This window comes from Heterocephalus glaber, unplaced genomic scaffold, assembly GCF_053883595.1.
Source record: "Heterocephalus glaber isolate CG9 unplaced genomic scaffold, H.glaber_assembly_v1.0 deba00001452, whole genome shotgun sequence".
Taxonomy (NCBI): Eukaryota; Metazoa; Chordata; class Mammalia; order Rodentia; family Bathyergidae; genus Heterocephalus; species Heterocephalus glaber.
This window is the reverse complement of record NW_028258302.1, coordinates 6,139,269-6,167,106: the sequence shown is the minus strand read 5'-3', so window position 1 is coordinate 6,167,106 and position 27,838 is coordinate 6,139,269. Positions and strand designations below refer to the sequence as shown.

The 27,838-nt window shown below is 42.8% G+C and overlaps 2 protein-coding genes across 3 annotated transcripts; one reads left to right on the top strand and one right to left on the bottom strand.

The window, feature by feature from the left end:
* Nucleotides 1-627: 627 nt before the first annotated feature.
* Airim (AFG2 interacting ribosome maturation factor) lies at nucleotides 628-12,115 on the bottom strand. Of its 2 annotated transcripts, none has more exons than XM_013074426.3 (5): nucleotides 11,790-12,115; nucleotides 11,325-11,602; nucleotides 7,968-8,147; nucleotides 5,209-5,327; nucleotides 628-5,058 (listed from the first exon to the last, which is right to left on the bottom strand). In XM_013074426.3, exons 2-5 carry the CDS (start codon nucleotides 11,597-11,599, stop codon nucleotides 5,021-5,023), a joined length of 612 nt encoding a protein of 203 aa, XP_012929880.1. In that variant the 5' UTR covers nucleotides 11,600-11,602; nucleotides 11,790-12,115; the 3' UTR covers nucleotides 628-5,020. The 2 variants fall into 2 exon arrangements, with proteins under 2 accessions (XP_012929880.1, XP_004851047.1); XM_004850990.4 differs by having other exon boundaries at nucleotides 11,325-11,605; nucleotides 11,790-12,109.
* Nucleotides 12,116-12,252: 137 nt separating this feature from the next.
* On the top strand, nucleotides 12,253-27,826 carry Cdca8 (cell division cycle associated 8). Its single transcript, XM_004850992.3, has 10 exons — nucleotides 12,253-12,622; nucleotides 12,750-12,878; nucleotides 15,188-15,228; nucleotides 18,912-18,984; nucleotides 21,259-21,341; nucleotides 22,709-22,767; nucleotides 23,742-23,837; nucleotides 25,043-25,169; nucleotides 25,930-26,016; nucleotides 27,089-27,826. Exons 1-10 carry the CDS (start codon nucleotides 12,529-12,531, stop codon nucleotides 27,131-27,133), a joined length of 834 nt encoding a protein of 277 aa, XP_004851049.1. The 5' UTR covers nucleotides 12,253-12,528; the 3' UTR covers nucleotides 27,134-27,826.
* Nucleotides 27,827-27,838: the final 12 nt, after the last annotated feature.

Sequence of the window (27,838 nt, the reverse complement as noted above, 5' to 3'; positions counted from 1 at the left end):
CAGATACCCAATGAAAGGCACCTGGGCAGAGGTGCGCATCTTTTAAATCCTGAAAGCCTGATTTATCTGTGTGTGCTTTTTATTTTTCTGTTGCCTTGACACTATTTTTCTGTTCATGCCACCCTTTTTGTTTCTGCTGGCAGGGACCTGCCCTGAATACATCTTCTTGTTATCTTCAATAAAGGTAGCTACTTTTTCTTTTACTCCCAAGAGCCTGGAATCTATGTTGGATCCACTACCCAGTATCAGGGCCAGCTCAGGGCCCGCACAATAGCAAACTATCATTTATTAAAAAATTTAACACATTCTCAACAGGCTATAATTTGTATGTCTCACTGCCAGTGGCTCTATTTGAATTCAATTGTCCCACAGGCTTGAACAACTGGTTGTATGTGCATGACTCCCTGAAAATACGGGTGTTGCTGTGGCTGCAAAATAAACCAAACATGTTATGTTTTGTGCACTTTGCACACATCAGCCCCCTTTATGTATAAAATGTTTTAAAGAAATTCACAAATATAAATTTCTTTTTAATTTAATCTAATGTTTGTTGGTTATTCTAATAATTTTTGAAATTGATGTGAATAGTATTTATATTTGGGCAGTAATTATTCAAATTCAAGCAACTAACTAGATTCAGTCCATTTATAGACTCATTTTATTAATAAAAAGACAGATAAAATCCATTAGATCTGTTTGCACCATCAGTGGTACAAGCTATCTGATACAACAGTCATGTGTGTACCACCGGTGGTTCAAGCTGGTGGAAACATGTCAAGGAAGCTCTTTATGTATTCACACAGATCAAATTCCAAGATACAGTAAATGGAAAAAACAAGGCATTAGCCAGCAGTGGTGGTGCACGCCAGTAACCCCAGCACTTAGGAAGTTAATGCAGAGGGATCATGAATTAAGAGGCCAGCCTGGGCTATATAGCAAGACTTTGTCTCAAAAAACCCACACAAAAGGCCCCAAGCATAAAACTGGGTAGATAGCATGTTGCTATCTGTATAAAAAAGGAGAGAAAACACAACACAGGGCCAGGGATTTAGCTCAGTGGCACCACACTTGCCTCACAAGTGCAAGGTCTCGCATTCGATCCCTGGTACCAAAACAAAACAAAAACAACAAAAACCCCCACAATAACACATTTGTTTGCTGTTGCTGTGGAAAAATAACCCCCAAAACTTAGTGATTAAACATTTATCATCTTGGTGTGTGCAGGTCAGGAATCAGGGCACAGCTCAGCTGGCTGTCTTTGGCCCAGTCCTAGCGAGGTCAGTCGAGCTAGTAGCTGGGGCTAGACCTATTTGAAGGCTCTCCTGCTGTGGGAGAGAGGATCTGCTTCCAAGTTCCTCCACCAGGTTGTTGCAGCCCCTGGCCTCACACGTGCCTCCCCACAGGGCTGTGCACAGCATCCCAGGCAACTTCCCCAAGGGAATAAGATTCAAGAGTGAAAGACAGTACCCAAATGGAAGCCAGACTTGTTTTCATCATCTATTTTCAGAAGCAACATCCCACCGTGTTGCAGTCTTCTATTATTAGATGCAAATCTGCAAGGTGGCCCACACGGAAAGAAGGGGAGTACCCCAGGGCATGTATACTAGGGGCTTGTGGGGCTATCCAGGACACCTACCACCACAGTGCACACTGGACACGTTCAGCACTGGCTGCCTCCAGGGAAAGGACCTGGGTACCTAGAGGAGAATTTTTCACTCAATATGTTTTTGTACTTTAAGATTTTATATAATGCTTGAATGTTTTATTAACAAAATTTTAGATTTTAAAAAAACATTTAAAAGGATGCTATTTAATAACAGAAAAATGCTAAGAGTAAAGAAATGAAAATTATTCAATAGTTATTCCTAGGCACCATAAACATATTTGTTTCCAGCCATCATTCAGTAACAGAAGCTTAAAAAGCTTTATTATACACACACAAGGTCACACGTACAGTTGTGTATCATTTAACCACTCTGAGGCCAGGTGTGAGCACACGCCTGTAATCCCAGCACATGGGAGGCCGATCAGGATCACTGGTGAAGATGAGGCCAGCCTGGACTACATAGTGGGTTCAAGTCCAGCCTGAACTACGTATTGAGACTGTCTTTAAAAAAATAGTCTACCCAAGCGTCACGTAGGCAGCACGTTTGTTTATGTACTGACTATCCAAAGCTTCACTCGGGCAGGTGTCATTTCAACCAGTTGATTCTTGTAGTGAATAAATTTGATAAAATTGTCATTTTTATACTTCCTGTTATATTCTTATAAAATTAATGAAAAAGTATGAAAATTTTTCGTCATCCCATGTTTAAGTAATTGGAGTGGTAAGGGGTTAATAGGTGTATGTTCTGCGAAATGTGTCATTAGCTGATTTTTTTGTGTGTGAACATCGGAGTTAAACTAAGTTGCCAGGGTGTCACTACAGCATATATTCTCATGAGGCCACCCTCATATATGCAGTCCTTCATTGACTAAACTGTTATAGGGCATTCAACTATACACACATGTACGTGTACACAAGCAACTATCTCTAGAACAAAAATCAGAACCTTGAACCAGGTTCAGAGTTCTTCACAACGCGACTTCAGTCTGCCCCTACAGACCCATTTCCTGCCATTCTTCTAGGAACTCTACCTGCTGTATTGCATAATTAGCAATTGTCAGTTCTAGGGGATAAAAGCAACAAGCACGATGCCTTGCACAGAGCAAACTTTCAATGTCACTGTCCATTCTTAATCAAAGGCTGCCCTTGTTCAGTCTGTGTCCCGTGCAGGGGAATACCATGAATCCTCTCCTAGCCCCAAGTAAAATTTCCCTTAAGGCTAACTCAGATGTACTTGTCACCAGGAAATAACCCCCCAGCAGTTAGCTGTCACCTCTATTCTCCCACAACCCTTTATATAACTGTAACACTTTCATCATTGTATTACAACTTAAATCTCTACAACTCAAAAGGCTGATCCTTGGACTATGAGTATCAACACTTCCTAGGGCCTCTGTAGAAATGCAGAATCTTGGCCCCCTCCCAGACCAACACAATGAGACTCTAAATTCTAGCAATTCTAGTGATTCACATGCACATTAAAGTTTAAGACACTGTTCTGTATCTTTCCCGGATTGAACTATAAGCTTTCTCAGGACTTTCTTTTATCTCTGTCTCTAGAGCCCATCAGATTCAATATTCAAATCCCTTCTGAGTTAAGTTTTATTTATAAAAATTATGCATATGATAAAATTTTAATAAAATTCTTGGAAGAATACACCCATGTTATTAATAATTGTTATTTATTAAGTGGACAATGGTATATTTCTATGTATTTCATTTTTTTCCCAATCAGAGTATAAGATCTTTGTAGATAGAAAAACATGGAGATTTGGAAAACTACACATAAAATCTAAGAGACTGTAAGATACAATCACAGACAAATATATATTATATAATAAAGATAATGGTATACAATTGTGTTGAGGTATAAAAACAGATAATGAAGATAAAAATGCTATATTTAGTTTTTAAACACAATTCAATGGTATGTATTGATATCACTTGTTTTTTACTAAAACTGTGAGTGGACAATGAAAGGGTACATTAAAATATCTCTGATAGAGTCTGAATTATACTTTTCTACATTTTAAATCTTTCCTATAATTACTAAAAAAAAGTGTACAAAGGGCCGGGGATTCAGCTCAGTGGTTCCACCGCCTGCCTCGCAAGCGCAAGGACCCAAGTTTGATCCCTGGTACCAAAAAAAAAAAATCTATACTCTTTTTATTAGCGCCCTTTCTATCAGTGGTGGAGGTCTCTAAAAGCAGCTGGGAAGTGGGAAGCTCTACAAGCACATGGCCACGGTAGAGCTGAAACCCGGAGCCTCAGCAAGGCACCCTGACCACGAGTCTCTGGGCTGTGTAGCTAATCCAAACTCACAAGAACAGGGCCAGTGTGATGTCAGTTTTTGCCAAACCCTGTCATTTTTTGTCTCACTCTACTTCCTCACAGAGGGTTACCAGCAACAACGGAAAGCTCTCAAAGACAAAGCATTCAGCTGATTCATGCTACATCATCTCCCCCTGGTGGCAGGTGGTGGAAATGGAAAGTGGCTAGATGATGAGTTACTGCAGTGGGTCAAATATTCTGAATTTTGAAATGTTTTCCATCAATATCACCCTTTTTTCATTCATTCATTCATTCATTCATTCATTCACTTTTTGAGATAAACTCTCACTATGTAGTCCAGGCTGGCCTTGAAGTAGCTACTGAGGCCTTAGGCTGACCTCAAGTTCGCAATCCTCCTGCTGCAGCCTCCCAAGTGCTGGAATTACAGTGTGTACCACCACACCTGGCTTCCTTCCTTTTCTTCTTATTTTGTCTGATGCTGGAGATTGAATCCAGGGCCATACCAAACAGAAGTTCTACCACTACACTACATTCCCAGCCTCACCCTTATTTATTTAAATCATCAAAACCACTTTCTTCTTCATCAAGGAGTCTGGCATTGATATGAACACAAAAGCAGGACCTGGGTCAAACAGGTGGTGATTCAAATGATGCCAAGAGCAGCTGTAGCCCTTTATCTTCTGTCCTTTCTTTCCCTACCACTTCAAATCTTAAGATAGAGAGAGATACGGTGTTGCCAGCACTGTCTTTTCTGTCTCTCTGCCTCCATCCACTTCCCTGAGCCTCAGGAAAGGGTAAGAAGTGGCCTGTGTACCCTAGGCCATGCCCTGGCATGGAGAAGCCCCCAGAGACACCTACCACCAAACCTAAGACCCAGTCCTTAGGTTCTAGACACTGATATTTCAAATATGCCAGGTTGCTGTCTGTGCTGACGTTCCTTTAGAAATATCACAGTGCAGGGCTGGGGATTTAGCTCAGTGGTTCCAACGACTGCTTTGCAAGCGCAGGGTCCTGAGTTCAATCCCCGACACCAAAAAAAAAAAAAAGAACCAGAAATATCACAGTGCAGCAATGTCAGTCTTCAACAGTGGCCCTTGGTCTCCAGATAAACACACAGCTTCCTTACTCCTCCAGGAAGAAAGATACATTCAATAGGATATCTGTAACAGGAAGAGGGAAAAACTGTTGCACATCACCACTCCACAGAACATGAAACATCAGATTTATAAAGATATGGAGATACAGCAAGGGTATCTCTCTAAAGCCTCCCAAGAGATGAGCTACCAGGAAAGAAAAGGAACATACAGTACCCTGCACAAGGTCTTGGCGCTCATCCTCTGAAATTCGGTTCCAGGTTGTGGGCAATGCTTGAATGCCTGCCAAGTCTCCCCACTGGATGGAGGAGAGGAGGTACTTTCTCTTCAGGTACCTTCCCAAGAGTTAAGGACACATTTTCACAAAGAAAACAAAAGGGCTAAGGGATGTAGCTACAGCTCAGTACTAGAATGCTTGCAGAAGGCCCTTGGTAAGAAAGAAAAGAAAAGAAAAGAAAAGAAAAGAAAAGAAAAGAAAAGAAAAGAAAAGAAGAGAAGAGAAGAGAAGAGAAATGAAAAGAAAAGAAGAGAAGAGAAAGAAAGAGAGAAAAAGAGAGAGAGAGAAAGAGAGAAAGAGAGAGAAAGAGAGACAGAGAAAGAGAGAGAGGAAGGAAGGGAGGGAGGGAAGGGCAAAAAAAAGAGAAAGGAAGAACGAAAATGAAGTATGTGGAAGAAATAAAGCACCCTGCTAAAGACAGATGTAAAGTAAAGGTTGTATTTTACCAGATGGGCAGTATTCACAAATACTTCCCAAGCAACTCTTTATTACCAGAGCTTAATGCTACTGGGAGAGAGGACTCAAACACTGTCCCTGAAATCTTGAATCTCACCTCAGGGACAACAAAACCAGAAACCGAAAAGCAGCAAAGTTAGCATGAAAAATAAACTAAGTGGAAATTCAAAGGATGAATACCTCCACTTTAAAGGCCGGCAGGAACATTCCAGCTGGTAGGAAAAAGAAACAGAGGCAAGGGAATGAGGAAACATGAAGTGGATTCAGGGAAAAGTGAGCCTTCTGGTGCAGCTGGGACGAAGAGTATGTAGACGCAAAGGTAGTTGAAAAGGTGCATGGATCCAGAACACAGACAGAGAACACTGAGGATGGAGGTAGAGATTCTGAAACTTATCCTAATAGCAACAGAAGGCACTGACAATTTCTGTACAAGCAACTTAAAACAAAACTAGACTTCTGGAAGACACAGGGACTCCTGGTCATTACCTAGAAATAGCCTAGAGGGCGAAAAAACTAGAGACAGAGAAACCTGTCAACAGCTACATGTGATTAAGAGTCCAAGTGAGAAACTAAAGAGGCAGAGGGCAGAGAGAAAAATACAGTCATGCATCACTTAATGATGAAAATATGTTCTGAGAAATGCGTCATAACTGATTTTATCCAGTGCGAACACTGTAAAGTGTACTTACACAACTAAGATAACTATGACATCACTAGGTGATATAATCTTTTGGGACCTCATGGTATGCAAGGTTTATGTCGGTATGTGGTGCATGACTAGAAACCAGCACCAGGGAAACAGAATCAAAGGACTTGCCAAGTGCCTGTACAAACTGTCTAGCACACTGTAAGTGCTCAGCAACATCAGCTGTAGCTACTGCTCCTCTCGCCCCTGCTGCTGTTGCTCACATTGCTACTACTGGTGCCACACCACCATCACTGCTGCAGTTAAAACAACTAAGAGGCGGCCAGGGGTACAGGGTACACTTCCACACTGAATAACAACAGTGTTGATTCTACAACTAAATGAAAAGGGGGTTGAGGGGCTGGGGATTTAGCTCAGTGGTGCCGCCACCTGCCTCGAAAGCAGAAGAACCTGGGTTTGATCCTCAGTACCACAAAAAAAGAAAAAAAGAAAAGGGGATTGAATTTGAGAGCTACAATGAGTTCAACTGAGACTCAAGACTAGAAGCAAAAATGAAGGTGAAGCCAGGAGATGTGGGTATCAGGCAAGAATCCAGGGGAAAAGGTTAGAATTTTAACTAACTTGTCTTTCTGCTTTCACCCTTGCCTGCCGTCACCCTGACTTTTCATAGAACATAGCTATTGTGATACTGTTAAAAACACAGGTCTTTTCATGTTACTCCTCTATACAAAACCTTTTAATAGCTTTTACCTCAATCAAAGTAAAAGCAAAAATCTTGTTAGAGACTGTCAAGGCCCTACACTCACAAACCTTATCTCCCCTTGTGCTCCCTTCATGCCCTGTCAACACACTGAATCCTGCCCAGACCACCCTATCTCACACCTCACATTCTTTGCATTATTTTTATCCATAGCATTTATCATCATCTGATGCTCCATATATTTTCATTTTTCCATTTTGAGATACAGAGTCTGGCTATGTTGTCCAGAAAGGTCTCAAGCTTGACATTCGCCTATCGCAGCCTCCTATGTAGCTGGGATTATAGGTGTAGACTACTGGGGCCAGAACTCTATCTATCTATCTTCCTTCGTTCCTTTTTTTCCCTTTTTGGTTTGTTTTGTTTTTTCAGACAGGGTCTCACTACCTACCCCAAGATGGCCTCAAAGTCATGGCAATTGCTCCTCCTGCCTCAGGATTAGAGGCATGTGCCACCACACCGAGTGTATTTTTCTTTTTTTGGTACCAGGGATCAAACTCGGGTCCTTGTGCTTGCGAGGCAGGCGGTGGAACCACTGAGCTAAATCCCCAGCCCCATATTTTTCTTTTTTAATGCCTGTCTCCCAGCACCTATAACAGTGCCTGGTAGGCAGCAGCTACTCAATAAATTATTTAAAGAATGATTATAAAAAGGAATGCAGGAAGAATGCAAGTTCAGGAACTAAAGAGAACAGACCAAACCATGTAGTTCTCTAATCTTGTGAAAACTGAAGTTAAAAAGACTTCTTGGCGCAAGGACCCGAGTTCGATCCCTGGTACCAAAAAAAAAGACTTCTTGGAACAGCTCTCGACACTCTCTCAAAGGGATGCAAAGGATATGAACTTCGGTAGTGTCTCTCGATATCCTGCAACCATTCCAACATATCTGCCACAGACGGGCTCACAACTGAGGGCTGAAGGACAGCATCGATGCCAAGTGCGTCTGCGTGTTGCTCATAGGTATGAAACACTCGCTCCACGTGGCTGCTGACTGTGTCACGCACCTTGAGAAGGGTATCTCTGTGGGAAAGAGGCTGACATCAGGCAATACCATGAGAAAGGAAGGAGGCAAGGTTTCTCAACCCCGGCCTTCCTGACATTTTGGACTGGATGATCCTGTGCTGTGCACTGTAAGATATTTAGTAGCACACCTGGTCTCTATCCACTAGATGACAGGAGTAAACCATGCTCCTACCTTCTCTAAATCATGACAATAAAGTCTCTAGACACTGACAAATGTCTTTTTAAAAATCCATCCCCAATTGAGACCCTTATCTATGGAAATTGGTGACAATGCCTTCCAGGTAAGGGTGGCTCAAGAATAAAAAACTGACTTACAGATGGAGAAGCTAAAGAAGTTCTATGGCTCTCAAAGCTGTGGGATAAGACCCGTCACCAAAGAAAGTAAAGACCAAGGGGTATATCTGCGACTGCCACAAAACTGTATAAGGAGAGCAAATAGTCCCAGGCTGTGTACAAGGAAAAGAAATGAGCAAGAGGTGACTAAAGCAACAAACTAACACTATCTACACATTCCCTAGTTCTTTTCTGATAAATTCCTGAATGGTGTGATCTCAGGATAGACAGACTGAAAGTTACATAGTCTCCCTCATGTATAAAAACAGTCTGTTTTGCTCACTGCACATTCAAAGTATCTAGATTATAGACTAACATTTAGAACAAATATTTGCTAAATGAGTCAATGAATGAATGCAAAAGGTAATTATAAGATCAAGAACAATAGGGCAGGGGATTTAGCTCAGTGGTGCTGCCACATGCCCAGCAACTACAAGGTCCCAAGTTCAATCCCCAGTACCAAAACAAAACAAAACAGAAAAACCAATAATCCATACAAAGTGCTTAGAATAGTGGCCAGCTGTTTATGGTAAATATCACTTCCTTGGTGATTTCAGTGTATCCAGACACCAAGACAAAAGCTAAAAAGGGCAAGGCAATGCCTAGCTGAGAATGGTGGCTTTCAAAAATGTTTGACCAGGACCAGGGATTTAGCTCAGTGGTGCCGCTACCTGCCTCGCAAGTGCAAGGTCCTGAGTTTGATCCCCGGTACCAAAAAAAGAAAAATGTTTGACCATGAATCACAATGAAAAAAAAAGGCAAAATAACCCAATACTCACACACAAACATGTAATCAACTGATATAAAAGTTCACAGAGCAATAGTTGACCCTCTAAAACACTGTTTTTCATACTGTCAGTCCTTATTTATACACTGTGACCAGCATTTTTTTTTTTTTTTTGGTACCGGAGATCGAACTCGGGTCCTTGCGCTTGTACAGCAGGTGGCGAAACCACTGAGCTAAATCCCTGGCCAGCATTTTTAAAATACAATAAAACAGAAGAAAAATACTGAAGTCATATTTTGTGGAATAGTTCAGTTATGTAATGTAACATTATAGCTACATTTTCATCCACCAAAAACAAGCTCTGTTTCCATTAGTAGTCATTTCCTCATTCTCTTCCTCTCACCCCCAGGCAACCAGTTACTTACGTTTTTATCTCTATGGATTTGTTCTAGGTATTTCACAGAAGTAGAATTATACAACATGTTGGGGTTTTTGGTGTCTGGTCTCTTACTTTGCCATGTTTTCAAGGTTCATCCATGTTGTAGCATGTCAGTACTTAAGGGTAAGTAATATTCCACTATATAGATCCTACCACAGTGTTTTATCTGTACATCTGCTGGATATTTGAATTTATACCACTTGTTGGCCATTCTGAGTAACACTGACTCCTATGGAATCCTTAAACAGCTACTACTGATAAGGAAGCCAATCAATATAGAGCAACTGTGTTGATGAGCCAAGAGGCTCTTGCAGATTTCTGTGCCATCTCTCACCAAAGTCCTCGATCCAGAAGCAAGACATATAATCTATGGGCCATATGTTCCTAGACATAGCTAATACATCCCTCTGTGAGCCAGCCTCTCTCCAGTCTCATTTCTTACCAGCCCCTGGCCCAGCCATTCCAGTCTCTACACAACACTATTCATACCCTCCTCCTGACCCAGCTTACCTGACCCAGTTTACATGGGTTCATCCAGGTTTTTTACATACTTCCTTTCGGAGGCCTCCTCTCTGCTCAGGTGGCATTCATCACTATCTTAGAACATACCACAACATAATTTTTTTTTGGTACTGGAGATCGAACTCAGGACCTTGCACTTTCGAGGCAGGCACCACTGAGGTAAATTCCTGGCCCACCACAACATAATTTAATTGACTGTCTATCTCTTCTACTACACTAAGAACAGGAACTAAGTCTGATTCATCTTTGTATTCATAATACTTTCTGCTTGGCATTTTACAAACACTTAATAAATATTGCTTATTACAAATATATGAAAGAATAAAATGAGTTTCCTATGAGTCTATGGCACACACACTGTACACTGGAACTTTCTTTTGTTCTGGGTCAAGGAGAAGCTATAGATGCCTTGTCTCTTCTGTCCTCAATAATCTATCACCTGAGATAGAGGGTCTACTAATAAGCAAAAGTCAGAGTTTGGAAGACATGCTACTCCTGAGCAGAAGGAGTTCTCCCAATGTTTGGGAGAACAAAGCAGTGGTTATGAGCTCTGGCTTTGGTGTCAGGCACACCTGGGTTAGAATCCCAGCTTACTATTTACTAGCTCTGTGGCCAGGGACAATTTGCTTGCATCCATTTCCTGGCTTGCAAAAATAGAATGAGATCAAGCTGCAGAGAGGTATGAAAAGACTTTTGAGGTAGGGTATGTAAAACACTTAGTTCTGGTACCCATTAGCTTAAAATATAGTTCCTCGATGCCTTTAACAAAGAAAACTATACGGCCGGGGATTTAGCTCAGTGGTTTCGCTGCCTGCTGTGCAAGCACGAGGACCCGAGTTCGATCCCCGGTACCAAAAAAAAAAGAAAACTATAGAGGAAAGCTAACAAGCCTTCTCCACTCTTTTTCTGCTCTGCTCTTGTAACTTCTACTAAGGCCACCATGGCCACGCCCAGCTTCTGGCAAGGGGAATACCAACCAGACAATGGCTTTTTGGTAGAAGTCCCACTGCAACAGAAGGAAAGGAGGAAAAATTGAGACACTTCTAAATCCCATGCATTCAGGGAGAAAACCACCATCTGGCCCATCCTAACTACTTATAAAGCACCCAGTTTTAAGATCACTCTGCCAAGAAAGAGCGCCATGGAGACTCACAGCTTCTCCTCAAGTCTGTCCAGAACCGTGTCACCAGTCTCCAGCTGCTTGCGTCTCAGCCGCTCCTGTAGGTCTGGGAAGGCCCGAAGGGCTGGCACATCTTCAAATCGCAGGTTCTGTGCGGCCTGCAGCTGCTCTGCCAGGTTGCTGAGGGAGGCTAGGAGGGGCTGGCAGTCCTGCAGAGTGCTCTGCCACAGGCCCTGCTGTTCCTCCACCACGGGAAAGCACTTCTTCAGGGCCTCCTGCACAGCAAGCAAAGGTTGATCTTGAGCCATCTTCTGCTAGAAAAAAAACAACAGAAATAGGGCCAGGATGCCAAGTCAGTACAATAGGTACCAGTTCAAGGGCAGGAGTCATTTCCGACCTCGTGGGAGTGCAACGCTTGGCCCTCCAGACAGGAACTTCTGCCTGAGGCGCTTACCTTCAATTTTAGCGTATGTGCTGCCAAAGCGAGCACTGTCTTACCTTCGGAAGCGGCTCTCTGAAATAAGGACCCCTGCTTCCCAGCCCAGGAACGGTGTACTGGCTATGGCTCTGAGTAGGCTCAGGATAAGACAGCCCCTGCTTCAGACTGTGAATTCCCGGGGCCCAAGGCCCGTCTCCCCTCAAGCCAGCGCTTTTGGAACCGTAATCTGTATCCTTTCTTTGAGGCCGCCAGGCACTTTGCTGTAAACCACCAGAAAAATTTAAAGCCAAACGAATCAAACTCCTCAGCGCCAGCCCGAAACACCACTACGCCTCACACCCTCCGCGCGAGCTCAAAAACATTCGGCGCCCCCAAGGTAAACGTCAGACTAACGCGACTACTGATAGTAAAAAAAAAAATGTCGTCGAACTGCAAAGACTTCTGGGCATTGAAGTCTACATGTGGACTGGCTGCCGGTGGTAGGACTTTCTTGTGATTGGATACTGTGGGACCGTCCTAAGGCAGCGACGTCTCATTCGCTAGCCTGGGGCAGTTGAGTTTAAATTGGTTGGCGGTTAGCCGCCGAGCAGCTCCTCGGCTTCGACAGCGAGGTTTTTCTTGGCCCTCTCTACGGGATCCGTAGGTACGTGCCTCGCGACTTCTTTATTCCCAGACCCTGAAGGACGTTTCCCGCACGTTCTCTTGGCCTTTTCGAAGCTCCTTACGTTCCCTGCCCCCGTCTCCACCGCTGACCCCTTGTGGCTCAGTACCCGGCTCCGCAGCCTCCACCCAAGCACCATGGCTCCTAGGAAGGGTAGCAGTCGGGCGGCCAAGACCAACTCGTTACGGAGTCGGAAACTCGCCTCGTTTCTTAAGGACTTCGACCGTGAAGGTAAGGGGCGGATTCCCGGCCGTCGCGTCTGCCTGCGGCGATCGCGGGGTGCTGGAGGATTGGGGCGCCGGCAACACGGATTTACCCTCAAAGTGACCCGTGTCCTGTTGTCTCTGCCCTTTCGCAGTGCAAGTACGGATCAAGCAAATTGAATCAGACAGGCAGAACCTCCTCAAGGAGGTGGATAACCTGTATAACATCGAGATCCTGCGGCTCCCCAAGGCGCTGCGCGAGATGAACTGGCTCGAATACTTCGGTAAGAGCTGTTAGTTTCCCCAGGCCGCGGCCTGTACCCATCTGTGTTTATCCTGACAGCTTTTTAGAAAGGACTAACTCAGATATCTCCTGCTGAATGAGGTCTAACATGACCGTCTGTAGAAAGTTGCAACCCTGCTGGTCGGGACCACTTCCTTTCCCAGCTCCCTGCTTCATTTGTCTCCACAGCACGAACTGTCATCCAGTGTCCACCCCGCACCCCCGGCAAAGGGGCAGGCAACAAATATTTTATTCTTCTTGGGCCAGAGGGTTCCATGTCCAACTACTCAAAACAGATATAATGAATGGACTGTGTTCCAATTAAATTTTATTTGTGGACACTGAAATGCGAATTTTATGTAATTTTCTCGCTTCACAAATATTACACTTGTGTGTATTATCCAACTATTTAAAAATGAATGAATAAATGACTTAGTTTATGTGAGCTCAGATGGAAGAGTTACCACAAGAAACTCTTCTTTTAGCTTGTGGAAACTGTTCATTTTAAAATGGGCAAATCGGGCCAGGCATTTAGCTCAGTGGTTCAGGCGCCTGCCTTGCAAGCACAAGGTCCCGAGTTTGAGCCCCGGTACCAAAAAAAAAAGAGGGGCAAATCAAGCCAGGAGTGGTGGCACACACCTGTAACCCTAACACTCTGGGAGGCTGAGGCAGGATTGCAGGTTCGAGTCTCACCTGAGCAACTATATCTCAAAATAAAAATGGGCTGGGGATGTAGTTTAGTGTAAAGGCGCTGAGTTCAATCTCCAGTACTACCAAAACAAAATAAAAAAAGGGGCCATATCAATTGTAAAATGCAAGGACAGGAGGCTTTTTTCTGACCAGAGAAAAAAATCCCAGCTTCTTTTCCCATCCCTTTATTAAATATCCAGGAGAATGCAAGGGCTGTCCTTTCTGCTGTACTAATTTAACTTTTTCTATTTTCCTTATTAATAATTACTCAGTATGTAGTCTTCTTCCTGGATAGAAGTGCAAGTGATGCTCATGTAGGATTTAAATGATTCTTTTGACTTTCATTTTTATTTGTTTGCTTATGCATTCACTCACAAAAGTTGAGTGTGTGCCATTTACAGTGCTAGGTGCTGAAGATGCATCAGGGAATGAAACAGACATTGTTGCCCGAGGATTTAGCTCAGTGGTTCTGCCACCTGCCTTGCAAGTGCAAGTTCAATCCCCGGTACCAAAAGAAACAGACATTGTCCCTGTCCTTGGAGGCTTATGGGTTATAGGGGAAGGATTATTTAAAGGTGTTACTTTTTTTTTTTTTTTTTTTTGTACCAGGGATCGAACTCGGGTCTTTGCGCTTGTGCAGCAGGCGGTGAAACCACTGAGCTAAATCCCCGGCATGGGAAGGATTATTTAAAAATTCACATACAATTGCAAGTACATAATTAGAATTATACAAAAGAGATAGCATTAAGTATATTTACATAGCACTTCCTATTCCACATGGGCATTACACCAAATGTTTTATATACATTAATTTTATTCTCATAACAAGCTAATTATTTACTAATATTATGCCTGTTTTAGAAATGATAATATCAAGGAACAGAGAGATAGGTTACTTTGCTCAGGGTCTCATAAGCTAGTAGTGGCAGAATCTCTTTGAGCCCCAGGCATTCTGTTTCCAAAGCCTGAGATCTTAACTGTTATGCACAAGGGTATCTAGCAAGAGAATGGAATCAAAGTTTTTATTCTGCATCTAAATTTCACAAAGACCTTTTCATTCAATGAATATTTACTATGCCACATTTTTGTAAGAAGCAATAGTATTAGCTCTAGAACTTAGTCCAAGGCAGGAGTGGACACTTAAACAACTTTGAGTAGCTTCTGAGTAGCCGAGTGTGCCAAGGGGGAGCTACTTAGTAATTTACTATTTACTGTGCAATTTTTCACAATTTGCCAAAATCTATTATGACATAAGGGATGTAAGTATAGAATTTTAGGGTGATAGTTGAGCTGTGTTTTGAAGGATGAATTACAGATTTGTTGTGTGCACAAGAGTATTTTAGCAGAGGAAATACTTTGTACCATACTAGGGCACTGAATCATGAGAATCAGTGTCACATTTGGGAAAAAACAAGAACCATGGTGAGGTAGAACATAGAATCACAGGCCAGGAGTTGGGAGAATCATGCTTGGAGAAAGATTAGACTAGATTATGAAGCTCTTTCAGTGTTGGCCCAAGAGCTTAATCTGGTTCAGTTATAGAAAGAGAATTGATGGAACTAGGAAAGATGATTTATCGTTCAAATCTGATAGTAACCAAATATAATGTTCTTTTTAAAGCTCTTGGAGGAAACAAACAGGCCTTGGAAGAGGCAGCAACAGTAAGTGACCTGTTTTCTTTCTTTCTCTTTTTTTTGGTACTGAGGATCGAACTCAGGTCCTTACGCTTGTGCAGCAGGCAGCAAAACCACTGAGCTAAATCCCCAGTCTGACCTGTCTTATTTCTGAGCTGGCTAGTTTAAAATTAATCCAGTTACAAAATTCAACCAATGGGGTACATTCTGTAGAAGAGATTCCATATAGGGACATTATCTGTGTCAAATGAAAAATTATAGTTGTGTCAAACACTGAGTACATGAAGCCCAAATAGGTCTGAATCCTAAAAAGAGAGAGTGCTGGGCCGGGGATTTAGCTCAGTGGTTCCATTGCCTGCCTCCCAAGTACAAGGTCCCGAGTTCGATCCCTGGTACCAAAAAAATAAATAAATAAAATAAAAAGAGAGAGTGCTATTATGGTACACAGTTCCTCCAGCCCCTAGCTGTAAGTTCCTCATCTGAGGATTCAACTAACCATGGATTGAAAATATTTAGAAAGCAATAATTGCATCCATAATAAACATGTACTGACTTTTTTTATTATTCTCTAACCAACATAGAATAGGCTGGGTGTGGTGGTGCATGCCTGTAATTCTAGAATTCAGGAGGCAGAGGCAGGAGGATTGCCACTAATCTGAGGCCAGCCTGGACTACGTAGGAAGACCCTGTCTCCAAACAAACAAAACAAAAATATATAGAATAATGACTTTTATGGGCCAGGGATTTAGCTCAGTTGTTCTGCCACCTACCTCAAAAGTGGAAAGTCCTGAGTTCTATCCCTAGTACCAAAAAAAAAAAAGAATAATGACATTTACACAGTATTTACAATGTATTAAGCATGATGGCACATACCTGTAACCCCAGCACTCAGGAGGCCAAGGCACGATGATCACCTCAAGGCCAGCCTTCACTACATAGTGAGTTCAAGGCAAGCCTGGACTGCATAGTAAGACCTTGTCTCAAAAAAAAAAAAAAAAAAAATAGGGCCGGGGATTTCGCCACCTGCCTCACAAGTGCAAGGTCCCGAGATCGATCTCCAGTATCAAAAAAAAACCAAGAGAAAAATAAAATAAAATATATGGTAGCATATGCATAGGTTATATGCAAATCCACCCCCTTTTATACGAGGGACTTGAACATTTGTGGATTTTGGTATCTACAGGGAGTCCTAGGAATAATCCCCCATGGATACCAAGGGATGACTGTATTTTTGGTTTTTGTTCACAGTTCTTCGCTCACAGCTTCTATACCCCTTGTAATTTCTTATGTGGCTTCAGCAAGAACATTATCTTTTGTTAGCCTGGGCTACACAGTGAGACCTTGTCTCCAAAAGGGGGGAGGGTATTAGAGCATTCTTTTTTGTGTGTGTGCTGAGGATCGAACTCGGGTCCTTGCGCTTCCGCAACAGGCAGCGAAACCACTGAGCTAAATCCCCGGCCCCTATTAGAGCATTCTTAATCCATGCTTTCTTTTTCTTTGTTTCTGTGGCCCATTTTAAACCCACTGTACAGACTCAGATCTAATGTTTCAAAATACAATATCAGACTGGGGATGTAGATCACTGGTAGAGTGCTTGCCTAGTATTTGTGAAACCCTGAGCTCGATCTCCAGTATTACAGTCAATCAATCAATCAGTCAATAAATTACTGCATCCCTCTTTTTAAATTAATTGGGCATACAGACCTGCAAATAAGAGCTTCTGGTATAATATGAGAGATCCACTCATCACACTAGTCTGAGAATTCTAGCTTTACCTAACATGATTTAAAACCCAGTGAAGGAATGATACTTTGGTTCAAAAGCTCTTATCTGGGAGATATGTTGGGGACTCCCAAGACCACCACAAGTTTGGTGATTCACTAAGAGGACTCACAGGACTCAGCCAGCATGAATAATCCCACTCATGGCAATCATTTAGCACAACGAAAGATACAAAGCACAGTCCAAAGGAAACCAGGTACAAGCTCCCAGGAGTCCAGTTCCAGTGGAGTCGCACGGGATATGCTTAATTCAACATGTGTGAAATGTTGTCTGCCTGAAAAGCTGATTAGAGACTCAGTGCCCAGGATTTTTACTGGGGTCTGCTGAGGCATCCTCTGTGTAGCAGAACAAAGTAGATGTTCAGTATGAATTATATCGTTTGCACAGAATTTACCAACAGTAAGCTATTTTTTTTTCTTTTTTTTTGAGACAGGGTCTCACTATGTCACCCAGGCAGGCCTCTTAACTTTCAGTGATCCTCCTGCCTCAGCCTCTGTGTGGGAGTGCTGGTAGTTCAGACATGTGCCACCACACCAGGCTTAGTGAGCTATTCTTACCATAGAATTGGTCTGAGAATGGTGATAGAGAATCCTGAAATAGAATGGTGAGAGTCCTGAAATTCAAGTTCCCAGATGCCAACCAAGGGCCAATCTTGCAAACAGGCCTTCCTACTTATACCAATCTTAGACCGGCTGTGTTAACTCTTATGTACAGTGTCTGTGGCCTGCCACGAATGACAGCTTTACTATGTGCCACTTGTTAGTAGATATGGCAGAAAGTTGACAGGAATGCCACCACTTCATTCCATCGACCATGGTAGACATCACTAATGTGTTATAGCACTGTAAGTCCCAACAGCCTCAGAATCCTTCTCTGAGCACTGCACATAATCCCTACCAATCCAGACCTGAATCCTGGACCATTCCTAGTCTGTAATAACTATTCCAATATTTACATGCCTCTCATGAGGAAAAGACAACTCATCCCTGCTCTTAACTGTACCTCTATATATAAGTGATCCCAATCATGAACAAATCTAATTAGAATGGTTACTGCACAGGAGCCTTTTTGAAGGACCCAGCAGCATCAGTGAGATGTAGTAGACTTACCAAAAGAATGAGAAGTCTGACACAACATCAAATGTTATCGAGGACATGAACCATTAGGAACTTGTGTTTGCAGATGAGCAGTAACCAGTTTGGCATAATATCAAAACTGACATTTATGTCACTGGTAACAACCCTGTAATGCTCTGTCTTCCCAAGTGTATAGCCAAGAGAAAACTTGAATATCAAATGCAACAGGCACATATATAAGACAGTTTGAAGTAGCACTATTCATAATGGCAAAAATTTATTCATGGGAAAAGGCATAAATCCATTATGATATAATCATCTAGTAGGATATTATATAGCAGTAAAAACAAATTAAGTACAACCACAAATAGTGGTCAAAAAACAAAATCAAAAAATTTAAGCATATTTTTTGCATTTGCAAAAAAGCATGTTGTATGGTCCCGGGATTTAGCTCAGTGGTTTCGCCGCCTGCTGCACAAGCGCAAGGACCGGAGTTCAATCCCCGGTACCAAAAAAAAATCATGTTGTATTTATACAAAACTATGCATGTATATGTGAACACACTCATATATACATACACTTTCTTTTAAGCAAGTAGAATAATAGTGATTATCTCTGGGAAATGACAGGGTTAGGAAGACTGGTTACCTTTAGAGGTGAAGAAATGGAACAGGGAAAGAATACATGGCTAGAGGCAAGTTATCATCAGTGTTTTAGGTTTTGGGTTGTATGACAATCAGTTTATGGAGGTTCACATATCAAATAAGATGCTTTAAATTGTTTTTACCTTAATATGCTGTTTCTCCCTTTGGATTAAATAAGTCTGGTAATTTCTGTCTGTGTTTGTCACAGGCTGATGTGGATATCACAGAAATAAACAGACTAACAGCAGAAGCTATCCAGACACCTCTGAAATCTGCCAAAAGTGAGTACTTTTCAAAGCACTTGTTGAGCAGAGAGAGCTTGAAGTCTAGGGAGTAGGGCCTCGTTGGTGGCCCTCTTCTCTCTATCTAGTCCCCAATCTTACAAATCCAAAAATTTGATTTGAGCTGCTGCATTCAGTTAGTTGTATACAGGACTGATACTAACCAATCTCATACAACTGATGTGTGCGTGTGGGGCAGGGAGACTGATGTGTGAGCTAAAGTGGAAATTACAATCAACTGTGCTGAAGCCAGGCATCGTGGTACACACTTATGATCCCAGCACTTTGGGAAGGTGAGGCAAGAGGGTCCCAAATTTGAGCCCAGCCTCGGCAATTTAGTGAAACCTGTCTCAAAAAATAAACAGGGCCAGGCGTGGTGGCACGCACATGCAATCCCAGCACTTGGGAAGTTCTCGAACTTCAGGGAGGACAGTCCTGACCCTTGGCCTGGATGTGGGTCCCTTCCCGAGGAACCTTATTCCACTGACAAGGGCCAGAAACACTACACTTCTAGTCTGACTGGCCTTCCATCAGAGTTGCCCTGTAGAGTGAAGAGAGCATGATTTTTTGCTTTCTTAAGGTGGTATTCTAGTCCTAACTCCCTCAGGGTATGTCAGGTTATGGCAGAATTGGGCTTGAGTGTTCCTAGAATTCCTCAGCCATATATTTACACTGAGTTAGGTCACTCTGGGTCATTTCTACATTTAGGTAATACTGGTTTCTCTTTTGAATTCCATCAGTTTTCTTAGTTGTCATTGGTAATGAGGGTCTTAATGATTTGAAACTGAACCCACCAGGACCATTGCACTTCAATATACTGTAAACTGTTAAGAGAGAGAGAGATTCTAATATATCAGAGTTGTAGCTGACAAAAAAGCTTAAAGCCTTTAGTCCCATGTTGCCCCACCATGATTAAATACATGAACTCTATAGAATCCCTGCTCAGGATTATATAGCTCCTGGTTGTATGTATTTAGTGGTGAAACATTCTACATTTTATTATTAGAAAGCCGTGATGGTGAGAAAGTTCTTCTAATTTTTGAACCAAAGTTTCTTTCTGGTATCTGTGTATCAATACTTGTTCTGTTTTGTGGAGCCCCATAGGAACTATCTTTCTTAAGATAAGCCCTTAAATATTAAAAATGGGGATCTAGCTGGATGTGGTGGCACACACCTGTAATCCCAGGACTTGGGAGGCCAAGGCAGAAGGATTGTCGCAAGTTCAGGGTCAGCCTGGGCTACATAGTGAGTTCAAGGGCAGCCTGAACTGCCTAGCAGACTCTGTCTCATAAAACCAATAAATAAATAAATAGATAAAAATTGCAATCTTTCAGTTCAAACATCTTTGGCACTCCTTTTTCTCCTAAAACAATTGTTTTTTTGTTTAAGAGGCATGAGAAGGATTTATTAGAGGAAGATATAGGGTGCACTTGAGCAAATATGATGCTCAAAGAAATGAGGCACCTCTCCTAAAACAATTGTAATAATAATTTTATTTATAAATAATATAATAATACTTATTTTAGTTTGTGTCTGGACTGTAGATGCATTCATTCCACAAATACTTAATAAACACCTAAAGGTACATGTCTAGGGTCTAGGGGAACAGAAATAACAATAACTACCTATTCTTGTGGAATACATGTTTCAAGCCTCATAATATCCCTGTAAAGTGATATCTCCTTCTTATAGATGAGGAAACTAGAACACTTCTGATTAAAGCCTTTTGACCTAGTAAGTGGTAGCTCCAGACCTCAGGCCCAAGTCTGTCTTAATCAGAATGCAGGTCATCCCTAACAACTATCAGCCATCATATGGGGTTATGTAAGTAGTCTGATTGGCTTCCTTTATTTAAACAACCCCAGCTTCTTGCTGGGCATGGTTGTCCACACCTGTGATCCCAGCACTTGGGAGGTTGAGGAAGGAGGATCACCACAAGTTTGAGGCTAGCCTGTGCTATATAGCAAGTTCAAGACCAACCTAAACTACGTAGTGAAACCCTGTCTCAAAAACCCCAAGAAATAAATAATCCCCTTCTTTAAAAAAAAGAGAATTTCTGGGACTCAGGGTATGACTTGATGGCAGAACTTGCATGCCTAGCATGCACAAAGCATTAGATTCAATCCTCAAACCTGCCAAAAAGAAAAAAAAGTGTGTGATATCTATTTCTTGATTACAGTCTAACATCTCATAAGTTGTTCCTTATAAGAAATGTGAATGCATGAAAGGTTGTTCCATCAGAGATCACATGCTATTAAATCTGTTTCTTCATAGAACGAAAGGTAATACAAGTGGATGAAATGATAATGGAAGAAGAAGAAGAAGAAAATAAACCTAAGAATTTTCAAACTGCAAGAGTAAGTAGGAATTCAGGTTAAGAGGGCTAGCAAGAGATAAACAAATACAAAAATACATGGAAATAGTGTTGTCCTCCCAGAGCTCACATTTTGATTGAAAAGATCTCTTTAAGTGGCAAATAACAAAAATGATCATTGAAACATGTGCAAAGTGTGTAGAACACAGAGGAAGAAGACAGTGAGTTTTCCCTGTCCTCATTAGGACACAGCCAGTCTTTTCAAGGTGAGTCTCTATTAGCTAGAGAAGAAAGGGGAGAATGTTCCATGTAGAACTAGGAAAGTGTCCATTTGAGGAACAGGAGGAAGTTTGGTATGGCTGGGATAGAAACTGTAGGGGTATGGGGAAGAGCAGGGACAAGATAATAGATGGCCTATGTGCTGAGCTTGGAAGTTTCCACTCAGGCAGCTGTGTAATGGTAACATCAGATTGATATTTCAAAATGGAATTCAGGGTAAATGCAAGAAGAGAAAACAAAGAAACCAGGCAGGCCGAACTGAGGCAAAGAATGAAAAGAATGGGTGGTTTTGAGATGTTTTATAAAGGAGAATGGGCATGATTGGTGGAAGAAGGAATCAGAGATGATAAATGGTTTCTTGCTTAGGCAGCTGCCATTCAATGAAACGTGGGACCCATGAGTGGTGGTTTGAGGTTAAAGTGAAGGGGAACAAGTGCCAATTGCTTGACCTGCTGAATGTTAAGTACTTTTCCAGGACATCTAGGCCAGATGGGAATTTTAGCCTGGAGCTCAGAGAGAAAGAGGAGATTGAGAGACTCACTAAGTCCCAGATCTTTAGGTTCTTGTCCCAGGGTAGAAGGAGAAAAGCTTGTGCAGGGAGAGCGTAAAGGGAGGGAAGCTGAGGGTAGGTATCAGAGGAAGGTGGGAAGGGACTCCTAAGGCAGACTGAAGGGACAGCCACAGATGAAGGAAAATTGGATCAGTCTTGGAAGACAAGAGAGAAGAAAATCACCAGGCATTAAGGAGCAAGAATCAGGTATGACTTGGACAGGAAAGAACTGCAAATGGTTCTTGGATTGGGCACCTGAAATGCCTTGAGTGACTTCCACAGCAGCACTTTATGGAAAGTAGTGAAGGTGAGCCAGGCTGCGATCAATTAAGAGATTGTACCTTTAATCTTGGCCCAAATCCTCGATTTTGAAGTCCCAGCCAGTCTAAGTCTACCATAAGCCAATATAAGTTGTTTACTTATGTTCTGACTATTTTAGTCATAGTGTGAGATGGAACTTCTTATGTTCAGTGTTAATCTTCCTTTCCAGAGCTGGTTCCCCTCCTCCTTTTTTTACCCTCCTTACCTTTCCCTGTTGCTGAGCTTTATATAACCTCAGTTTTGCTTGATTGTGACTTCAGGTCAAAAAGTGTCCTCCATCTAAGAAGAGAACCCAGTCCATACGAGGAAAAGGCAAAAGGTAACAGGTTTTCCAAAGTCAGGTGTGGTTTGGGTTTACTCAAGAACTTTATACAGCATGATATGTTTGCCCCCACTAGCCTACACCAATACCTTCTCCAGTGCTTCTCCCACATTCTCTGTCTTCCCCTACTTTTTGTTTAGTTTTATTTTGTTTGCAGTACTAAGAATTGAACCCAGAGACTGCTGAGCTACATGACCAGCCATTTTTGTTTTTTAACTTTGAGACAAGGTCTCACTAACTTGCCTAGGTGGGACTTGAACTTACAATCTTCTTGCCTCCCGAGTAGCTAGGATTATAGGCATGTGCAGCCTCCCCCACTTTTTTTTCCAACCCAAACAAGGAAAATTAGGCTCAGAAGAATATAGTAGGAACTGCATATGATGTTGACTTACTTGACAGTCCATGTGTACAGCTACCAAAATTAGCCACGAAATGGCTGTCACCTTCCCATAATTGGTTTCTTGAAATGGTCTAGGTCCATGGGCTTGCGTTGATTATGCTGGACACCACTATAGACCATTTGAGAGCACAGGGGCACAGCTTAGGAAAGTAGGCACTGAGATGCATGTGTCTGTGAATGAGAGAGCTGGTCCTGTCTCCCTGGATGCAGGGAGACAGCAGGATATTAACCAGCTGCCTTGTGAGAGGACAAGAATTAACAGCTAGGGAGCCTTTCCATTGCCAAGGGGTTGTTTCTTCAGCTTGGATGGGAGTCTAGTGCTAGAGGCAGACAGCTTGTGGTCAGAGTCTGGCTCTTCCCCAACTTGCTGTGTGATCTTGGGCAAGTTCTTTAAACTTTGTACCTGAGTTTCCCCATCTGTAAATGAAGACATGAATAGTGCTCTCAGGCAGCTGGGACAGTCAGCGTCTGACATGATCAGCGCTCTACACACGTTACCTGTCTCTGCAGCCACTGCTGCTGTCGTTGCACCTGAGAGTTGACATACTTCATGGCTGTTTCTTACCTGTAGGTCAAGCTATGACAATTTTGTGACCCCAGCGGTGGGCCGATTGGAGTTGTCTATGGTAAAACCAACTCCGGGCATGACACCCCGGTTTGACTCCAGGTAAGCAGTGCTTGATGCAGGTGGGAGCCCAGCAGTGAGTAACACTCAGAGAAGGGGAGTTTAAAAAATGCTCTGGAGCCCTTGGTCTGGAAGCCATCTCAGTTTCCCACTGTTCACCTCCTGAGTGCAGGTTCACCTATTATTAGTAGCAGAATGTTTCTTTGTCTGATTAAAGAAAGGAGGACATTCTGCTTGTGCTGATTAGGAGACTTCTGTGTGACTCTTGGCTTCTGATTCTGGTCAGAAGTTTTTTTAAAGCTGGGTAGGCATTTGCTTATACCCTTGATAGCAGTAAAAATTGATGCCACCTTTTTGGAGACCAACATGAATGAGCATGTTTACAACACAAGATAATACCTTCTACAGGGGCTAGTTGACCAAGTAGAGAATGCCGTATAGTCCTTATAAGAGAATGGATGTGTATGTGCTCCAGGGAAAGAGCTACATGGTCATGGCCTTCCCAAGCAGCCTGCTGGATATATGTAACATGTGATCCCATTTCCTTTATATACATGGAGGTTTTCTGGAAAGATACAGTAGGAATTAAGTGTGGTTACCCAGGGAGTGGAGCAAGAAGTGGTTATCTCTGGGGTGGAGACAGCAATGCTTTCCACTTTTTTTTTGGTACTGGGGATCAAACTCAGGTCCTTCCGCTTGCAAGGCAGGCGGTGGAACCACTGAGCTAAATCCCTGGTCCTGCTTTCCACTTTTAATTCCCACTTTTCTGCTTATTCATATGAGCATGTAGCAAGAGACATTTAAAGGAAAATAGCTACACTTTAAGCATTGAGAAAGTTAGTTTGAGAATTATTTTAATGATCTAATTGGCATCATCTTCCTTTGACCCTGGGAAGTTCCCCTTGATAGAAACACTTAGCCATTCTCGGGAACATATTAACCAGTTTATTTCTGGCTCTGTGGATGGGTGGATGACTGGCACCCATGTGGAGCTTTAGTCCTAAAATTTACACAGATGAGGGTTGACTTTTGCTAGATGTATGTTTGATAATTACAACCTCCTTTCTCCAGCTGTGTTTAGTCATTACTGCTTTAAAAAAAAAATGTTTTCTCTAAATTTAGAACTTTCTTAGAAATGTGTGATTTTAAAGCTGCAGCTTGAAACCAGCTGTGGGTTGGATGGGCTCACTGCGCCTGGTATCATTCAGTCTGCAAAACCATCTTCACAGTGCTTTTCTGCTTTGTAGGGTCTTCAAGACCCCAGGCCTCCGCACTCCAGCAGCCAGAGAGCAGATTTACAACATCTCTGTCAATGGCAGCCCTCTCGCTGACAGCAAAGAGATCTCCCTCACTGTGCCAGTGGGCGGCGGCGCGGTTAAGTATTGTCCTGGGAACCAGGCCAAAGTGCACTGCTCACTGAAGTAGTTCTCTTTCCTGAGCACTGTCTGCCTCTCTCCCTCAGAGTCCTTTTAGTTGCACGGGTCATGGTCTCCATCAGAACCCAGTTTTCTCTCCACTTGGAGGGCCAGACTGGGAAGGTCCCTGCCTGACTCGGGGTTCCATCTGTTCATCAGCCACCAGTGCCCAGTGATTACAGCAGGCCCAAAGTGAAGACATGATTCCTGCCCAGTTCAGTAGTCTAGATAGGTCCTCAACTATAACATCTGTGATGTGTACAATAATAGAGATCTTAAAAGGACTGCGGAGGAAGGGACCTCTGGGTTATGTGTCTAATCTAACAAGAGGAGCATGAGTTGTATCTTCAAATCTATGATGTTCAGGGATTCTGAAGCAAGCTGACCTTGGTTTCTCTGGGCTGAGAAGAGCAAGCTATTGACCTCAGCCCTCATGAGGGGAGAATGGCTTATCTCAGTGTGGTCTGCATGGCGTTTCTAAGCTAATGTGTATGCCTTTGTACCCAGGTAATCCTGCCAGCGGCCACTAATAGCACCAATGATGTCATTGTCTCCTTAGGCCTAACACCCCTCCTGCCTACTTTGCTGCTTGTCCATCTTGGCCGTCCCGGCCACCATGAGCAGGATATCAGGGGACCTCTGGGCCACACTGGGCTGCTGGGTAGAACTTCCTGTCTGAGAAAGGACATGCTAGTTTAACCTACTCTTTCTCCATACAGAGCATGCGGTTATTGGCCAGTGACTTGCAGAGGATTGATATTGCACAACTGGACCCAGAGGCCTTAGGAAACATTAAGAAGCTCTCAGTGAGTCTCATATTCATCGTCACCTGTAGAAGGCATCTAGTTTCTTGGTTTAGCTCTCTTTAAGACTATCCTTTGGGTCTGGCCTAATACTTAATACTTAAAACCATCTCACCTCTTTCCCCCCAAGAGATTTTGACTATTTTTGTACTTAAATAGCAGCAGCTCAGTCCCTATATTGGTGTAGAGTTTTGGTCAGTTCCCAAGCACCTGGCATTGAAGTTCTAAAACAAAGTTCTGCCTCAGGCAGTTAGGGCCAGGGTATGCTTGGGCCCCCCTGACCACAGGAATTGGAACTTCCTTATAGTAGCCAAGAAGGAGGTTGTTAGAAGGGCTCCCACAGAGTCAAAGAAAGAGCTCAACAGCTAGGCCTTCAGTGCTGGGGACGGCCAGCAGCAGAGTTTATGGGAGTCTACACTGGTGCACCATCTCTAGCCCTGGGCCTGACACTCATTTCTCTTGTACCTGTTCATTCTCCCTCAGCCCATAACCTCCACAAGGCTCTTGCTTCTGCTCTCCCTTAACAATGACTCATGTGTGTCTTTGGGGAATCATACCTCCAGCTCTAACTTCACTGTTCCAGTGCCAACCCTGCTCAGTTTCCTCTCTTAGTTTAAATTCTCAAGAGAAAGAATTTAATGCCCAGGTTTGGTCAGATAATCCTCCTTGGTCCAGTTATCTGTGATCTTGGGTGGTAGGTGGGAGCATGTGATACAAACATGACTACTGTAGGCCCACCCTTCTGTGCAGCCATGAAGGGCAAACCCATGGAAGGGGACAAGGGTGGAGCTGGGTTCCTACACACATCCAACCACCCAAATCTTGTGAGTTATGTTTAAGCCCCACTACCTCCAAACACACCTGTGATACCTTCACTGTCTCATTTAAGATGATATGTTATTCCTTTGTTCAGATGAAAACTGAGTTTCAAAAAGTTAATTAGTGTGTGATACAAATAGAGAATGGAAGGGCAAAGATTCACTCAGACCTATGCTTGGGTAGACCGCAAATGGCTGACTGGGCATATGTGCCAACTGCTGTCTTCTTTAAGTGACTTTCTAACTCCTCTTTTTAGAACCGTCTTGCCCAAATCTGCAGCACCATACAGACCCGCAAATGAGAAGACAGCAGAGCAAGGTGGATTGGAACATGCGCATCTCCCCTCTCCCCTCCTGTTTCTCCTCCTTCGGTGCAGGGGGGTGAGGGGTTTACCAAGAGGCCCTAGAATCTTTCACCTGCTGTGTGGATTTTCGGAACAGCAATTTTTGTTTATTCCTGTTTATCAAAGACCAAAAATTGCTTGGAGGCAGCTTCCATGTCTTGCATCTCTACCTCTCTAGTTAATGGGAATTTAGATAAAGGAATTATAGGGCTTAAGAGTAGTCTAAGGTTTTATATGAACAACTACAGAGTAACTGTCTCTAAGCTGTCTGATCAGTGGTCCCTGCTGAGTCTCCCAACTGCAGCTTATGGGGATGGGATCATTGGGAGGACAAGTGTAACTTGTCTGGTGACCTCATTTCATGTGTTTAGCCTATGCCCAGGGCATGGACTAGTTATGTGAAGTCAGCAGTGAGACCTTGTGCTTCAGTAGCCTCTGCCTCAAAGAGTGTCCTGGGTTCCAAGAATTTGAGAATGAGTATTCTCATTTCCAGGCTTGTGGGGACGTAGCCTTTTCCTGTATGGCTGTTATATTTTGTATTAATTCAGTCCTGCACAGACTGAATTGTTTTCAAGTTGTTTTATTCTCCCTTTTCCTAAGACTTTTGTACATACTGTTTTCCTGAATAAAGGTATCCCTACTTTCAATAAATTCTGGTTTGGC

Coding starts and splice junctions, on each gene's coding strand:
- Cdca8 (XM_004850992.3), top strand. CDS start 12,529: ATGGCTCCTAGGAAGGGTAGCAGTCGGGCGGCCAAGACCAACTCGTTA. Junction 12,623..12,749: donor TAAGGACTTCGACCGTGAAG/GTAAGGGGCGGA, acceptor GCCCTTTCGCAG/TGCAAGTACGGATCAAGCAA. Junction 22,768..23,741: donor ATACGAGGAAAAGGCAAAAG/GTAACAGGTTTT, acceptor TCTTACCTGTAG/GTCAAGCTATGACAATTTTG.
- Airim (XM_013074426.3), bottom strand. CDS start 11,599: ATGGCTCAAGATCAACCTTTGCTTGCTGTGCAGGAGGCCCTGAAGAAG. Junction 8,148..11,324: donor GACAGACTTGAGGAGAAGCT/GTGAGTCTCCAT, acceptor TCTTTCCCACAG/AGATACCCTTCTCAAGGTGC. Junction 5,328..7,967: donor GAGAGACACTACCGAAGTTC/ATATCCTTTGCA, acceptor ACTCTTGGGAAG/GTACCTGAAGAGAAAGTACC.